This window comes from Haliotis asinina, chromosome 15 (assembly GCF_037392515.1).
Source record: "Haliotis asinina isolate JCU_RB_2024 chromosome 15, JCU_Hal_asi_v2, whole genome shotgun sequence".
Taxonomy (NCBI): Eukaryota; Metazoa; Mollusca; class Gastropoda; order Lepetellida; family Haliotidae; genus Haliotis; species Haliotis asinina.
In genome coordinates, this window is record NC_090294.1 from 23,447,706 (window position 1) to 23,465,749 (window position 18,044).

At 47.9% G+C, this 18,044-nt stretch overlaps 1 protein-coding gene across 2 annotated transcripts in view; it reads left to right on the top strand.

Annotated features, from left to right (window-relative positions):
- The window catches only part of LOC137265471 (protein mono-ADP-ribosyltransferase PARP14-like), a 37,616-nt gene that overhangs the window by 5,400 nt on the left and 14,172 nt on the right, over positions 1 to 18,044 (top strand). For both annotated transcript variants that reach the window (XM_067800876.1, XM_067800875.1), the window contains exons 3-6: positions 3,251 to 3,415; positions 3,705 to 4,376; positions 5,092 to 5,156; positions 6,364 to 6,585. In XM_067800876.1, the coding sequence (XP_067656977.1) occupies positions 3,251 to 3,415; positions 3,705 to 4,376; positions 5,092 to 5,156; positions 6,364 to 6,585 (1,124 nt within the window). The remainder of the gene's footprint in view (positions 1 to 3,250; positions 3,416 to 3,704; positions 4,377 to 5,091; positions 5,157 to 6,363; positions 6,586 to 18,044) is intronic.

Below are 18,044 nucleotides of genomic sequence, written 5' to 3' on the forward strand. Positions count from 1 at the left end.
TCCTCCCGTTCGGGATTTCCTCTGCCCCATGGCTGTTCACTCGTGTGACCCAACCCATCGTCCAGTTCCTCCACGAACTCCAGGTCCAATTCCTTATGTACCTGGACGATGGGTTCGCTCACAACCCTTCGCCCTCCATTCTCGAGGCGCAACGGGACCTCGTCATCCACCTCCTTCGACGCCTAGGGTGGCTAGTGAACCTGGAAAAGTCGGACCTGGTACCAACCACCTCTCTCCAATACCTAGGTGCCATACTGGATACAGTAGCCTTCAAGGCTTTTGTACCCAAGGAGCGGATGACCAGGCTAGCGCCCCTGATGACTCGGGCACTATCAGAGCCCCTGTCCCTCAGGCAGTGGCAGCGGATATTGGGCCTCCTGACGTCAGCCCAGGACCTAACCATAAGGGGGAGGCTGATGCTCCGACCTCTTCAGGTGTTCCTCAACGAGCAAGTCAGGGAGACCCACTGTCTTCACCCAATAAGTCTCCCACCTCACCTCAGACACTTCCTCACCTGGTGGCAAGTGGACGACAACGTCCTCAAAGTTCCCCTAAGGACACCTCTCCCGACCAGTCACCTTTTCGTGGACGCCTCCACCCAAGGATGGGGCGCTCACTTGGGGTCGGACCAGACGGCAGGTACCTGGTCGGCAGCCCAGCAGGACCGGCACATCAATGTGCTGGAGTTGGACGCCGTACGACTTGCCATCCTCCATTGGTCTGTTCCCCTCAGGCACCAGACCTTACTGGTCCACACGGACAGCTCAGTCGCAGCCTGGACGATCAATCGTCAAGGCTCCACCAGAGCCACTCCTCTCCTAGACCTGACCCTCCGCCTGTTCGAACTGGTAGACAGGCTCTGCCTGAGCATCCGTGCAGTTCACATTCCAGGAGCCAAGAACGTCCTGACAGATGTTCTCTCCCCGCCGGACGCGCCTCCTTCGACAGAGTGGCAACTGAACCCGCGGACGTTTCAGTCCCTCTGTCTCCAGTTCGGCAGGCCCATGTTGGATCTGTTTGCCACCAGGCTGAACTGCCAGCTCCCGATCTATGTATCCCCCGTGCTGGACCCAGCGGCCTGGGCCGTCGATGCACTGTCGTTAGAGTGGGAAGGGATGGACGCTTATGCCTTCCCTCCCCCAGCGGTTCTAGCACAGGTAGTGGCCAAGCTTCAGACCACCAAGTCCATCAGACTGCTTCTGGTGGCTCCCATGTGGCCTGCCCGGCCCTGGTTCGTTCCCCTTCGCAGACTCTGTCTGCAGGATCCCGTTCAGATCCCTCACCGGAGGGACCTTCTCATAAGCAAGCCAAGCGGCCGTGTTCACGAAAACCCTCAGGTATTCGATCTGCACGTTTGGCTTGTATTCAAAGGGGGCTCAGGAACAGTGGACACTCCAAGCGAGTAGCCTCGGCCTTGGCTTCCTCACAGAGGCAAACCATGCAGAAGCTCTACGACTTCCAGTGGGGTTCCTTTTCCTCCTTCTGTGAAGACAACGGCGTGGAGGCCGGTTCTGCCACTCTTCCCCAGATAGCTGATTATCTGGTTCACTTGCGCAACGTTCGAGGGCTCAAGGCCTCCTCCATTAACACCAATCTGGCGGCCATCATGTCCGTTATAAGGAAGAGGTCGCCGGGACTGGACATTTCTGTACTGAGGGAGCTCATCAAGTCTTTCTGACAGGCGGAGGGTCGGCGCAAGCCGAGGGCTCCTGAGTGGGATCTGGCAGTGGTCCTTGACCATCTCAAGTCAAGATTTTTATGAGCCTCTGGAAGAGGTTCCCCTCCTCCGCGTCACGGTGAAGACCACCTTTCTAGTGGCCATGGCCTCGGCGGCCCGAATATCGGAGCTTCACGCTCTTCAGGCGGATCTCCTGAGATTTGAGGCCACGGATGGAGGATCTGCGTCCTTGGGCCTCGCCCCCGACTTCGTTTGCAAGAACCAACAGGCAGACGAACTGGGACGTACCTTCCACATCCCTTCCTTAGGGCTGTTGGTAGACCCGACGGAGGAGGGAGCACTCTCTCTCTGCCCTGTCAGGGCTCTCCGAGTGTATACCGACCATACCCGCTCCCTTAGGCGGGGGCAGCGGAGGCTCTTCCTCCCTCACTCCCAGAGGAGCAAAAGGGAGATTGATCGGAGAGCTCTTGGGGTATACCTTCGGTCGGCCATCATAGAGGCCTACAAAGGCCAGGACAGACCTCTTCCGACTCGAACCAACCCACACGAGATCAGGGCCGTCTCGGCCACCATGGCTTATCACCGCAACATTGCGGTGGCGGACATCATGGCGGGCTGCTTCTGGAAGTCTGGCTTGGTGTTCGCCAACCACTATTTACGAACCCTCTCCAACGAGGATCTGGCGGGCATTTCAAGGCTAGGATCCCAGGTCTTTGCCCAGCAAAGAACGGGGGGTCCTTACCCTTTAATTCGGCGCGGGGCTGCTCCTCTTTAAGCGGCCTACACTCCCCCGCCTCTCGTATGGTGCCAAGCTGGGGACCTCAGCTACACACCCTTTTTGCCTCAAATAAACTTTTCTGTTGCTTCTCTCCACTCCTTCAGTGTTGAGTTGTCTTTTCTCGTGTTGGGTTTCCCTTCCGGGGTTGTCGGCCGATCCCTCCTCCTTATCGGAGATGTCCGGACAGCGGTTGGTGTCCTACCCGCCCTCTAGTGCGGAGGCGGATGCCGGTGGATCGCTCTCCTCAGGGTTTCTTGGTTCCTCTTTACGTAGAGACGCACGGGCGAGGTCTCGCGTCCACGCTCTCAGCCCTCCGCCTCTGTGCCATTCTGGGCATTGTTGGCTTTCTTACCTGATAAGTATGTAAAAAATATAACATTTTTTATTAAATGTGATTTTTTATACTTACCTGGTAGAAAGCCAACAGTCGGGAGTTCCCGCCCAGCCTCCCCTCCTGAGGGTTTTGTTGTTTGCCTCGCTGGGTAAGGGAATGACGTGTCCAGGTCATCTCGTGACCTGGGTGACCTACCGCCCGTATGTTGACCTCGCATCTCTACTTTTTGTAGACTGTGTTATGAGAGAAATTGAGTAAGCGCCACTCACGTGGGCATTGTTGGCTTTCTACCAGGTAAGTATAAAAAATGACATGTAATCAAAAATGTTATATTAATTACTGTTATAGTGCCTGCTAAATGAATATAATCCTTTTACGCCTATTGCATTTGATAATGTAAGGACGAACTAGCACTGTTTCAGTAACTAACAAACATGAACTGTTTGTCTGGTATATACAGACGACCGGAGAGTCATCGTCGAACCCGAATCCACGATGAAGCTGCCAGACAGAGAGGTGTTATGGAGGTACTTCGAGAGCCGGGAAGTATCCGGGGGCGGGAAACTTGACTTCATTGATGTTCTCTCTGACAACACAGCTCGGCTGACCTTCCGACACCCTTCAGGTTGGTTCAGAAATACACGTCCAACAATTTCACTCTGTATTTAACAATAACATAGGTGAACAGATAGTAAGGCAGGTGAGTTTAATGAGACTTTGCCAGTCGTAGTTCAAGTTCACACCGGCGTTGTATAGAAGGCAAGCTAACTCTACAGAAGTCTATATAACGAGGCTATTTTCGTCACGACCACATGCAGTACCTTGTAGTCGAAATGCGTATTACGTCTTACGGTTATAACGATGTAAACATGGTAGAGCCCTTTATTTTTTTACGGTGTCTACTTTCACTTAAGATGCAGCGAATGTTGAGAGTAGAGACCATGAAGTAGGCGATGTTCGTCTCATCGTGTACCCGTACTACAGCCAACCACAGAAGTCCGACAACATGTACGACAATAGATTGGATACGTCTTCAATAACAGACGACCATCGCGTAGAATACACTCATGTACTAAAAGAAGACACCAAAGAATCAGACGACTCTCAGCTATCAGACGACTCTCAACAACCAGAAGACTCTCAACTACCAGAGGACGCTCAACAAGCAGAAGATTCACAGCTTCCAGAAGACGTTTCAGAACCGCACCAAAGCGGTAAACACCCAGTGATACCTTCTCCGCCCCCAAGTAGTGAGGAACTGAACATATCAAGCGGTAAGGTACGCTACATGAAAACATTTCCTTCCAAATCACTCCAGTCTCTTATCAAAGATTTCGTTGAAGTTGAGTATGATTTTGATGCTGTCACTGTGAAAGGGAATGGGTCGGACTTTAAGAAGAAGGTGAATAGTCTAAAGATGGCTATTTTGGACATTAAAGAGGATACTTTTGAAATGCACAAGCGCCATGTGTATGGATTCTTGACGTCATCTAGTGGTAGAAAGGAACTGCGGAAGATTGAGGACAGATTCCTGTGTGCTATAAGCATCGACCAGGGCGTGTACTCGGATGTGATGAAAGATGGAGGTATGTATACAACATCACGATTTGTTTACTTTATGTTGCGCTACGTTGTTTTGCTGTGAGTATTTTTTGTAATGTAATGCATTACCGGAATGTTTACCGTAAATACGGGTCTAGATCATGTGACATTTCACTTTATGCTGACGTGATACAATGCATGGTATTTCTATCTTATAGGTTAATGTAGACACGTGTATTCCTACAGACAATTACAGTACGGCTTAACCCCAATGACAACTCCGGCTACACCGTTTACACTTGAAACATGTTCAGTTGCAAGTGACTGGAGTCAACTCAAATCAATGGGGCGAAGTCCCATCTTAATGGGAATTCTATCTCAAAGCAATGACAGCATGGTATCAATGTCCAATCAGTGTCAAAACAGTATTCATTCACTGACAGTACTAGTATTGTTTCAGCATGTTTTTTTCCTAACCTAGTTGTGAACTCAGCCCAAGTTGTCAGTTCCGCCTGAACTAAATGACATTGTATTCTGCAGATGGTAATAATGAAAACTTGAACAATGGGCAGTTGCATTACCTAGTGTTTTGACGAGAGAATTTTTAAATATCAGCCACGTTACGTCGACATAATAGTCTGACGAGCCAGTTACACCGAACTAAGTCTTGGCATCATGTGAAGAAGCAGAGCAAGATCGAAGCCCGCGGAACACAGACTCACTGAAAAAATGTTAAAACTAACAACCTTCTACTTTCAGAGCAAGACTCGAGCGTTCTCGACACCAATCTGAGATTTATCCAAGGAGATATAGTTCACCAGCGGGTAGGCAATTACTCTATTAACATCTCAAATACTTGCTACTATGATATGTCATGTCCTAAAATATAAAGCTGTCAAACTCAGGGTTGTAACAGCAACATTATCCTGAATATTCCATTATTAGCCATCATTTGTGGTTTTGTAAGACCTCGGATATCTCGAATATCTTTGACTTTGATTGGTTTGTTTGTTTGTTGTTTAACGCCGCACTATAGAGAGGCGGTCTGAAAATAATCAATCCTGGACCAGACAATCCAGTGATCAGCTGCATGTGCATCAATTTACACAACTAGGATACGATGGCATGTGTCAACAAGTCTGACCACCAGTTCCCTTTGTGTTTATTTATGGGTTACTGGCGATCAATTCTAACCCGGATCTTCACAGTCCATTAAATATGTATAGAAAATTAACATGTGACACATTATATATGATCCAAACGTTATACCTGTGAAAATGATGCTTAGCCTTCTCTATGGCCACCGCAACATTCAATGTAAGTTTTGGAAACGTCACATTGAACATATTTGTTAAACCTGTCTTAGATACGCTCTTCGCCAACTGCAACTTGGTAACACATCATATTTTGCTGGATGATTTTAATCGTTGATTTAGGGTAAGGATAGCTACAATCTAAAGGGTTGTTTTGTTACTATTGATAGAGACGTCAGGTCATTTAATCACTAGGTCGCTATATGTGAATATTTTTATTTAATATCATGATAAGAATGAAGATATTTATGGATATCAACTTCTTTATGTGAGAACACATAAAGAAGTTGATATCATGATATTTAACAACAAAAACAAGCTCATTTCTATACGTAATTATGTAGGATTTTGAACGCCACTATGTATAATAATGGAAATATATAAGTGTGTGCTGTGTTTCGTGCATTTCCAGAGACCCGTGGGTTGCCTAGTGGTTAAAGCCATGATATTGCTTGAATACTGCTAAAACCTCACTCACTCACCCTCTAGTGTATTTCCAGGTGGCTGTAAGAATTGTTTAAACAAACCGTTGTGTTGTGTCATATGTGAGTGAGTTACGTTTTACGCCGCGTTTAGCTATATTCCAGATATATCACGGCGGGGGACACCAGAAAATGGGCTTCACACATTGTGGGGAATCGAACCCTGGTCTACGACGTGACGAGCGAACGATTTAACCACTAGGCCCCTGCATCATATGTATGTGTTCTGACACCAGGCTGATGTGCTGGTCCACGAAGTAGAGAAGGATTTGGATCTGGCACAAGGATCTCCTAGTATCGCGGAGGCAGGGGGAGACGAGGTGCAGGCTGAATATAGAGCCAGGTACCCCAATGGTATCAAGTACGGCAAGATCGGGAAGACTGGAGGTGGGAATATCAGCTGTAAGGTGGTGTTCCACTGTTGTTTGCCGAAATACTCCAGCGATCCCGAACTCAAGGCAAGTCAATGCGTGGCGTCATTGTCGTGGTGTGAGGGTAGTAAATGCATGACTGTACGAGTAGTATAGGGAATGATAGTTCTGGACCACTTTCAAGAAATGTCTCTACAACGCCTTATTTACTGAATAAGACGTTGGTGGGCCCCTTAGCTCTTGCTACTATTACCCCTACTATAAAAAAGTTGGCGGTAATTACTGTGCCTTGGTAGGAGGTAACACTGTGCCGTACGGTACGATTAATAATTCTTCTCTTACAAACCCCCTACCCGGCCCATCCCTCAAGTAGTATAAGTTAGGTTCGTCGGCTTTTATATCCACTTTATCTATGTTGTAAGTTTTGACTGACCATATAGGATCGGTGGCCCGCTTACGGCTATCACCCTCGTGTTCCCCCGGCTGGTATAGATACCTCACTAGGGCCCTATCTGGTATCTGTTTCTCCTTCCCACGCAATGGAGCGGCCGACTCTGCAACTATTGATTTTAGTTTGATAGCGTCTGCCGGTTTCTTACCGGTGAGACGGGTGACTTCATGGTTGATTGCCGACACCACCTTGGGTAACCTCGTGACCCATTCAGTCGATCGTTTTCCAGGGGTGGTCATCTCCCTAGCATACTGATAGCCGAACAAGCGCTCAGCCAAAGTTCTATTAAATCTCTCAACTATGGCTTGGCTGCGATGGGCTCCGGCCGTGCCACGCCTGACCTTTGTATCGTGTTTGGCTAGCAGTTGTGGCACGGCACCCATGAACTCCCGTCCGGGGTCAACTTGCAGCTCTGTTGGCCACGTCAGTGGGCTGCGTTTGTATATACGTTCAAATCCTCTGGCTACCTGGGCCGAATCTTTCGTGGTCAAGGGTTCGGCTTCCTTGTAACGACTGGCTACATCCACTACGGTTAAGGCATACTTGTACCTATTATCGTGGGGTAGGAACAGTAGGTCTGCCTGGTGAATGCTATTAGGTATGTTAATACCGAACCTCCTTCTAGGCACGTAGCGTGGTGCCGGTAAATAGATCTGCCACAGGGCTTGTTTTTCAAGCCACGCTTTGGCTTCCTCCGGGGGTACTCGCGCTAGTTTAGCTAGCTTATCTACTGCGTTAGCTCCTTTCCAGTACCCACGCGGGCTGTAGTAAATAGCCTCAAATTTTTTCATGTCCATACGCGTATGTGTTTATCCCATCAATAGCTATCCAACGTTTCGTGTCCATAGGCGATAGGGACGTCTTGTTTATAGTCAGTCCGTATATCTTATGCCCATCACTTCTAAGTGTGTTCATTTTATGTCTAAAGGTACGGGTCTTGAACAGGGCTTCCTTGAATCTGGCGTGTTTGATGTGTTGTTTCACCACATACTTCTTAACCCCCTTAGCCTTCCGGATCTCACTATTGTCGGCTTTCAGTATGGAGTACATCTTAGGTCTCAAACCTATGTACTCGGCTATGGGCGTGCCAGCACACTCGTCCTTCATCTTACCTAGGACCTTTTTATTTACCGTACTGTGTAGGGTATGGGTCTTAGGGTAGTCGCTGGTGTCGTATAAATCGAGGTGTTTTTTCATGTCCTCGTACACGTCCTCGGTTCGAATCTCCATCAGCAGGGAATCCGTGTCAGTGTACAGTACTTCACACCTGTCGCCGTACTGTTTCTTGAGCTCGTTGTAGTAAAAGTCGTACATCAGGTGTTTGGATAAATCGAGGATGCTCATCCCCACGTAAACAGGCCGGTTGAATTTTATGTGGCTTTTCTTCATGTGTATGGCAACCAGGTTGTCTGTAAATATTTTATTTCGGTTGAATGCCGGACTGGCTATCAATTTCCTGAGCTTGTCTTCCTCACTAGATCTAACCAGCTTCACGGTCACGCGTTTCCTCAGGTTCTCCATAGTCTTACCAAACACCGAGTTGTTCATGAGCTTGTAGAGATTTTTCTCAAAATCACTGGTGGCTTTTTTTTCGTAGGTCTGTGTTCATTCTGATGTAGGGCTCCATCCATGGGCTCTGGTCGAACATGAGCACCCTATGTATTTTGGTCAGCCTCATACCCAACGACAGGTACAGCTGTAGGTTGTGATAGTGAACGATGTACTTGGTCTTATTCATTAAGTTAGGCACGAGTTTTTCAACGTCTGTCACACGCCCACCTGACAAGTTATGTTGGTACTCAGACATCCAGTCTGGGTTAACCTTCATACGTTCGGGGGCCAGGGGGTAGCTGTTGTGCGATGTGTGTAATTCCTTGGGATACTCTAAGTCAACCTCGAGGATATACCCTTTGTTCGAATCTGGTGCGACCCCCATAACATCAACGTGGGGTACCCATTCGAATCCCCCTGTAGGTAGATACTGACTCATGGCCCAGCCGTACAGGTTGTTTGCGTCGAGGTAGAGAATGTGATTGGTTGGTTTGTTAGGATCGTAACCTTTCACGTATTGATTATTTGCTTTAGCGTATCGTTTGGATGCCATGGAAATCCCATTAAGGCGTCCCACGACAGACCTGGGCTGGTGTAATACCATGCGGGGTCGAGTTTATACTGCTTGAAACATGTCTGCCTAAACGTCTCAAACACGTCGGCTAACAGCAGTACATCTGTCCTCAAATACAGGTCGTGATAATCACCCAGGTTCTTACAACCCAGTTTATTCCATACGTTAGTCGCGTGCGAGTAATCATCTCGTGAGATGGACGCCTCATTCAGCTTGCTATAAAAGCAGTCAATAGGGGGTAGTCTGGTCTCGGTGAACTTGGCCCAACTATCCATGTACTCATAGGGGTACACACCCTTCCTCATAAGCAGGGGTCTAGTCTCGGCGTCTGTGTATCGATCGGTGATAGGGAAGGTATTGTTGGCCTTGACCAGACTGTCGAGTGACGACAGGAGGAACTGAAACGAGTCAATGAACCTAAGTCCGTTTAAACTGAAGGAGATGTATCTCTCCATGTTGTTGGGGATGCACGTTATATTACCATTGATTTTCGCGATGGCCTGCATGATCAAGTGTGAGTCGTACCCTCTCAAGTTGTGAAAGACAACGGGGATGTTTATTATCTTAGGGTTGATTTTAAGCTTGAGGTTGCACACGTTGTGAGCGGCGCCTCTATACTTACCAGTTATGTGGCAGTGATCTCTCACCGAATCACCGTTAAGTGGTGAGTCGCACACGTGACAGTTAGTGCTACTAGCGTGAGCTAGCCTGTCGGCTCGGGTCATACGCATGGGAGCGATTCTATACAATGCATTCCTAATAATTTTTTCTTCCTCCTGCAAACACTTTAGAAACCTTTCAGCGGCGTCAGGGCCCCTATATACTACCGGAGCTTTAGTTTCCCCGTCACAACGGACGACAATGTATCCAAACGAACAGGCTTTATGCTCTTGTGTCTTGTGGGTGAAGGCACCACTGGGGGAATCCCCACCCACAACTAAGGCTTCGAAGTCGGCGTATATGATATAAGGTACAGACATTTGGTTCTTGTGGTTACTGAATTTTAGGATATTTTCACCTTCCTTAGGCATGTCGACTCGTATGGCCGTCTGCCCCACACCTTGACAATCATCCCGGTGGGATTCTAATAAATCAGCTCGACTGAAACCGTGTAGGCATCGTACACAAAAGTGTTTTTCCCCAACGTGTTTCGACTGGTCGTGCAACAACCGGCTGAGATGTTTTATCCACGTGTAGTGATACTTTTCACCTCGCTGGATCATGAATATATTGATAACTTGGCAATCCTTCACCGGGCTGACCCTGTGTACTATTGTTGTGTTACCTTCGTGCCCAAAGACATTTATAGCCAGATTATTCTGTTTTTCTACTTTAGTGATCTGGGATATTGGGGTTGGTTCATCTATACCATCCCAATTAAGCCCATCATCTTGGGGATAGCTAGAAAGCCTATCTGAATGAGTGCCAGCTGGAAATAAGGCTGACCTGATAGCTAACCTCAGGCAATCGTTTCCTCTATTCTTAACGTTTACTATGGCATGTTTGTTCCTATAGTAGGGAGGCAAGGCTAGGTATGACCCGCCTCTGAACGTTAGATAGACATTATCGATTTTATCTACAGCCCACTCGGACCCCAAGTGTGTGTAGCGTTCTAGGTATTCTCGTATCTGCTGAAAACTGGTATCGATTGATGCGTCAATGGTCTCTGCATGTGTGACGACCTCTTGTTTACCTCGGAAGTAAGGCTGAACATACTCAGTGGTACTCCCAACCTGCTTATCGAGCGACATTTTCACTGTGATCTGAAACTTGATACTTCCTAGGTTATTTAGTTCCTGGTTGACCTTATCAGCTATCAGAGGCTTGATATCTGTAATGTCTATGTTTCTATCAACGCGCATGCGCCAACCTCTCAAATAATTGCCTACGGCGTGCTCAGTGCGCACGAACTGTAGGTCAATAGCTCTATTCTGTCGTAATAATTCTAAAAGCTGTGGTTTCCTCATACGGGAATACCCGCCTAAACCCAAATCGTGTGCCTCGGCTTTCAGTTGTTTTACAGTGGGACGTGCTACGGGGGCATGTGATAACAATGCGGTTAACCCGGCTCTCCCCAGGTTTGAATAACCCGTGTATCCAAGCTGTTTTGCTTGAGCTTTTAATTGTTTTACCGTAGGAGGGGCTTCTAAACCTAGTAATCTCAACAATGCTGACTTCCGCATTCTAGAATACCCGATCACACCTCTCTGTTTTGCGACCCGCTTGAGCTCGCTTACAGTAGACATCGTGTTTACACCTAAGAGAACTAATGTCTAATTGGTTCACAGTAAGGGAGGTAACCCTTTCACGCATTGGAGTCTATCTTGAGCAGTCGCCTACGTTCTTTTATGTAGCCTTTTTTATTCTCGTAGATGAGTTGATGTCTGACTACGTTCGCTCCGTGAGCTTTACATAGACAGTAGTGCCCTTTAACCCCGATACCACACACAGAACACGTGTAGTTAGGACTTCCCATATGGAAACAACAGAACCCCTGATTCCTGCATTTCCTACCACAGGCCTCCGTCTTCCCCATAAGTATGTATTTGCATCGGTATGGAGCGGGTCTCATGTTTACTTATATAGGTATTTTAGTTTAATTGCTTCGCAACCAACGCAGTAGCTGCTATACCCAAAACTATGAAGCCCAGTTCACGATTCATTTGTCCCTTGGATGGTGTGTAGTACTGAGCGAGTGTGGGTTTATTGAGCGGTTCCAATCGTTTACCAGTTAGTAGGTAGTATTCTTTCATTGCTTCATCGACATCGTTGAATGTTTGAACGGCATGGTTTTCACGCGTGAGTTGTTCGTTAATAAAATCGATCCTCTGGAGACGTTTTTTAGCGTACTCGGCCTGTGCCCTTTGTAAGTTCTCAATAGCGAGATCGTGCCGCTTCCTTTCTTCCTGTATTTCAGCCCCATCTCGTAGTTTCGAGAAGAGGAAATTACTCCCGGAAAATGCCAGGGCATTCACTAACGCCCCACCGACCATCATAGCTATCGTGGCCATCCCTATATTTATTTCATTATATTATCAGGTATTATTCCTTGTTTTACTAGGATGTCTTTTGTGGCCATCGCCATACCAAGGTTCATTATGAGCATACCCATATCCTGCAGGTTGAAATCTAGCTTGATAGTTGGTTGTTTAAGCACCATTTTAGTCAACCGAGCGTACCCTACAGCTAGACTGGCGACCACTGTGGCGTGGTATGCGTCGTTGACGAACGTTTTCCCCTCAGACATTATGTATATATAAAAATATTTTAAATTATAACATGATATGCGGGTCGACAGTGGGGCCTGCCGGCGGCGTGGGGGGTACCCCCACACCCCCAGGGTTTCCCTCAGTTCCCTCACGTGTATATAACCATGTTATAACCACGGCAGCAGTTACACCTACAGCCAACAACAGTCGGGGGTTGGCCACTTTATGTTGGTTACACCACCGTTTTTTACCGGCAGCTACTCTCTTAGGATTCTTCTGCCTGGTTACTGTTGAAGTGGTCTCCACCGTCACCTCGGGACTCACTGGTTCCTGTGAAGGGGTCTCCTCCACTGTTTCCACTGGGGTTTCCTGTGCAGCATCCATCTATACTATTATTATTATTCTTTCTCTCAAATTGACAATGTTTTGCCGTGATAATCGCCGCCGTCACTGGAGCCAACAACATGCCATATTTGTGGTACAGCCCGCAGCTGATAGAGCTCACGGCGTGTTCGATAAAAGGGTCTTTCTCGAGGTCCTCTCACAGGTAAAGTCGGCGCTCTGGTGGAATGGGAAGGAAATGTGACACAATACCGGTGTATATCTGGGTCATAGCCGATCCTATTGTCTTTGTCATTTCTGCTCCGAGCCGGGACTCGTATCTAGCGTACAGCTTATCGATTTCTTCGGCTGACATTTTGTGAATTTTATCCGGAGTGTAGTCTCCAAAGTAATGTTTGGCTTTGCCGCCAACAGCCAACGCCACCAGTTTCTCTCGCTTGGGGGAATCCCCCACACCCCCCAACTGTTCGAGCAATTCCTCACACTCCATCTTATAATATAACAAGTAAGATTTAGTTTTAACTATATAATACCCGATGCAGACAAAACACAGAGAAATGAAGGTTAAGTTGCACACGACAAACACTTCGAATATCATAGCTATGCTTAGCATTTGCTTAGCTTTAGCTTAGCTTTGCTTAGCTTTGCTTAGCTTTGCTTAGCATACTATATATGCTACTGGTTGGTCGGTTTTTAGAACGAGCTTAGCGTGTTTAGTTTCAGCGAGCTGTTTCTTCACCCGTTCCCGTTCTAATTTACTCATCACATCGTTCTCTCTCAAACACTCCTCGAACGAATCCCTGTCCTTGCAGTGAAATAAGGCCACCCATCGCGTCTGCTCCCTGAGGTCTTTCAACACCGAGTTGAACTTCTGCGTTAGCACCCAGACGCTGTGATTTGCATGCCGGCCGGAGAAGGCCAGGTACGATAGCATGTCTCTCTTTTTTGTTATCTCGCGATTAGCGCTGCAGTCGTCCAGTATGAACAGCGTCGGTTCCCCTTTAAATTTCTCGTGAAGAGCTTTCAACCAGTCCTGCAGGCGTGTTCCAGGGTCGATTTTGTGTACGTCCGGGTCCGTCATCACCCAAGGTCGCGCGTACTTTTTATTCATGCTCAGAGTAGGGCACATGATAACGATGTTATCGAACACATCCTTGTAGTAACCCTCTAACATATCCAACACGAAAACGGTCTTCCCACAGCCAGTCTGCCCGCATATGATAGCGCAGTGTGGGTCAGTGGGTAACCCCAGAGGGTCTCCCCCACTAGTAGATGGCTTGCACGAATCTACCATTGTCTATATTAAGTTGCGCGTCCATAATAACGTACAGATATAATTTCAACTTACCAGCGGTTTGAGCCTTCTTAGTAATCTGGATGGTTATCCCTTCGCTGCCGTTATCTATACGGCGCCCGCTGCCGTGCAGTTTATCATCATCCGTGGATCGCATGTCCAACCATAGGGCGTACTTGGTGGTCAGGTATTCACCGATCTGCACGGAGCTTAGGTCCAGGTCCTTTGTTATGTAATCCCCCACTGGTAGCTTTTTTATCTCATCCCACTGCTGGTGTGGTCTCATACCATGACTGAACAGCTGGTTGGGCACGCCCTCGATGGTCACTTCCACCTTTTCAATCTCGGGGTTGAAAAACTTCTCGCTGTCCCTCTGGAATGGCTCGTAATCCTCCACGGGGACGACCAGGATACCTTTCATCGATCGCGCCGGCACGTTCAGGTTGATATTCCACACAGTGTCGCTCTTATCTCGCACGACTGATCTATGCCTCAGTACGCGATCGTATAGGATAGCCATCTTCCCAGAGTACTGACTTCGAACCTGCCTGGCCAGCTCCGGGCTAGTGACCATGTCGAACTCCAGAGAGATGTTGTCTATGGCATAACTGGCCTCATCACCGTTCGGCGTACGCACTACTTTGCTATAGTCGTTAAACGTGAGCTCGTATTCGAGCCTATCACCCAGCGCGGCCTGGTAAAACGGCGCGTGTCCCGTGAGCAACTCGAAGTCGAGCGGCACGCAGAATCGATTCCCGTATGCTAGAGCGATGGCCTTTTCACCGTCCGATAGCTTGTCTTGCTGGTCTTGCGTGAAGACATACCCTATGCGCGCCCGGGTTGATTTGCTGATGCCCTGGTACACATCATTGACTCGTTCTCCATCGCTTTTCCAGAGATCCTTGTAGCAGTGAAACACGTCGCTGTCGTCGATGCTCAGCACCTCGTTACCGCTGATCTTGACGGTCGTTTTCTTGATGATGGCTCGCCCCACGTTCCGCACTAGCTCGCGTTTGTCGTTGTCGGAGGTCAACGTGATATTGAACGCCAGTCGAACAGTGCCTGGTACAATGAGGTCATTCTCACCAAGGTTTGGAAATCTAACCAGCAGAGTTTGATTCTGGTCTATCTTGCTGGGATTGTTGGTGATGGTCACCGACTGTCGCACGGCTCTGGCGCCTAATGGCTCTCTCAATTTTCTGAAAGGATCTAATTTTCTACCGTACATTGTTATATAAATGAAATATATTTTTAATACTAATGGATGAAGACATACCTATGGATGAGATGCCGGGCGCTAGTGCCCAGGCATCCGATGTGCAGGAGACCTCATTTACTAGTTCACCATTGAACCAAGAACTCTTGGAAACAACGGTAAATGATTATTTCGAAAGTTTAAGAAGAGATAAAAACTACGTTGAACCACAGGGTCGATACCATAAGGATTTTTTTATTGATACAAAGGGTGTTCTACGCCTTAAGTCTGACCCAGGGGTTGACCTCTTTAACAAGAGCAATAAAAAACCACTGGCCTTGTCAACTCTAGCCAGCCGCTATGGTGTTGAATTTATCCGTAAAAATCTAAACATGAATGATTACGGTGGTGCAATACCTAAGGCCGTTAAAGAAGATCTGCAAGCTACCAGATCCCACCTCACCACTAGAGATGAAATGACACCAGAGCGTGCTACAGAAGCCTCGGACAGCATAGAAAAACTATTGAGCACCTACTGGGACAAACCGTTACCGGGGTTTGACTTTCCAGTAAGGGAACTGTACGGCTTAGACGAAGCCGTGAAACGCGTGCGTGGAGAGCTCGTGAACAACATGGGGAAACTGAACGAAATCGACGAGCACATCGCTAGGGAAAAAACCAAACTCAACGAAACTGAAAACGATGATATGAAGCGTCGTATCAATGAACGACTACGTGATTTAGAAGACGAGAGACGTACACGATTGGAAGCCGCTTCCTCGAATCGTGAACAGCTTCGATCCCAGATCAGTCGCATTCGGGAAACAATCGATAGAATACTGAACGAGGATACAACTTTAGCCAACAGGATTCGGATATTGTTCCGGGAGCAAGGGATCACCATCGCCAGCATTCTGACTGCATTGGGTTTCATTATATCAACCCTGGTGGTGTCACTGGTGGGAGGAACCCCCACACCTGCCGGCGGGGGAACTCCAAGTGGCGGTGGGGGTGTTAAAGACTGGATCAAAAAACTCGGGGAAGGCCTAGCTAAACTGGCTGGTAAAGCCTCCGAAGCCCTTCCCGGCATCCTGGGTAGCATCGTCTCGTGGTTGTTGAGCGCTCTGTCTAAAACTGCCATGTGGCTCAGTCAAAACCTGTGGGCAGCCATCGTCGCCGTGGCGGGTCTGGTGTACGTAGCGGCTAAGAAATCTTTAACCAAATAAGTCCCAAAGCTACCCCACCAACCACCAGGGCCGTTTTACTATCAATATGCTGCTGAGCCTGAATATGAGAGTGTGTGGGGGGTACCTCCACATGAACTTTAGGCTCCGGGGGCGACGCAACTATACCCATTTCACGTGGTGGGATGTGTGGGATATAGGTGGTGTTAATATCGGGGTTGATACCCAACTTTTGATCCTTCGTGGCTATGACTATTTCGTTGTTATAACCCACCACTTTTTTTACTCTCAGTTGCATATCACTCGGAGCCATGTACAACCCCACGCCGAACACGTAGTCGACTTTCGACCTGGTGTATTCTAACACGTTTTGGTAGCGTTCGATAGCCCGCGGGAGATCAACTGGAGAATTGATAGCATCCTCAACGTTGGAAACGAATTGTGTCTGAGCGTCGTAAGCAGTTCCCTTACCGATGATGTTGGAACGCGTCATCGACTGCGCACCCAACAGCGCCCACACGTACGTTCGAATCGAGTCGTTCAACCTGACTACCCCGGCACGAGTGAATCCTTTCGACGTGTCCAGCATGAACATTTTCCACCCGTCTGCGTTTGACTGCTCCTGCTCCACTTTTTGGATTATGAAAGCAACACCACCTTTAAAGTCCATACGATCATCCCTCCATTCATTACTCGACAAAGCCAAGTCCTGCCGAAGTATACCTCGTCTCACTAAATCATCACTGGCATCTTTCACTGGTTGTGGTCCATATTTGGCAGGTTTAGGAACAAGCTCCTTTAATACATGGAAAAAATTTTCCGTACTACCCATTTTTCGTTTCATAAAGTTTGTTAGTAAATATTTGTTAAATGCTTTTGCCGCGAACCCATCACTGTAAGGAATACCCAACCCGTGGTTCGGCCCCGGCAAACGCCAATCCGTCTTCGGGTTTATTTCGAATTCATTGCAAATACGTTCGTAGGCCCGTCTATCGTACGGGTTGTTTGTTGCGTCCCACGCTTTGTCCTGTGGGAGGGGGGCGCTGATCTCTTTAAGGATACGTCTGACCTGGTAGTACACGTGGAACTTGAACACAGACTGACTCAGCGGTCCACGCCGAGTGTCGGTCAATGTCACACCACACCCCGTTGTAGCGCACCACACGGCAAAGTTGAATTGATTCTGCCAGAACTGCATAGGGTTGTTGAACCAAGCGTGGACTGCCTTGACGTTAGTCACCGAAAGCTTATATTTATCAGGCATATCTATAAACTTGGCATTGAAAGACAACCCAGGAGCAACCACAATCTTCATGGTGGAGAAATCAACATCCAGTTTAGGGTAAAACACACCAGGGGAATACATTTTAAAACTATTATATAATAAATATATATGTAATATGTACATAACACTTCCAGGAATAACGAGCGGTGAGGCCGTTCAGCTGACGCACGCGATCGATAACACGTCAGGTCAACTCGAAGTCGCACTCTGCGATATCACCTACCTACCGCAATGGACTAACATTAATATCAGCAACAATAAGCTGTTCGTCAGTGGAACTCGCAGCCAGATAACTGACGGCTACTACAGCGTGTGCTCTCTAAACGACGAGGTCTTCAAACCCCTGGGAGCCGAACTCAAGATGAACGACTCAAACGGTACAGTGGTGTTAATCAACAATGGAAGAAACCCTTTGAGGCTCGGCCGACCATTAGCAAGGATGCTCGGTATGTCTCCTGACG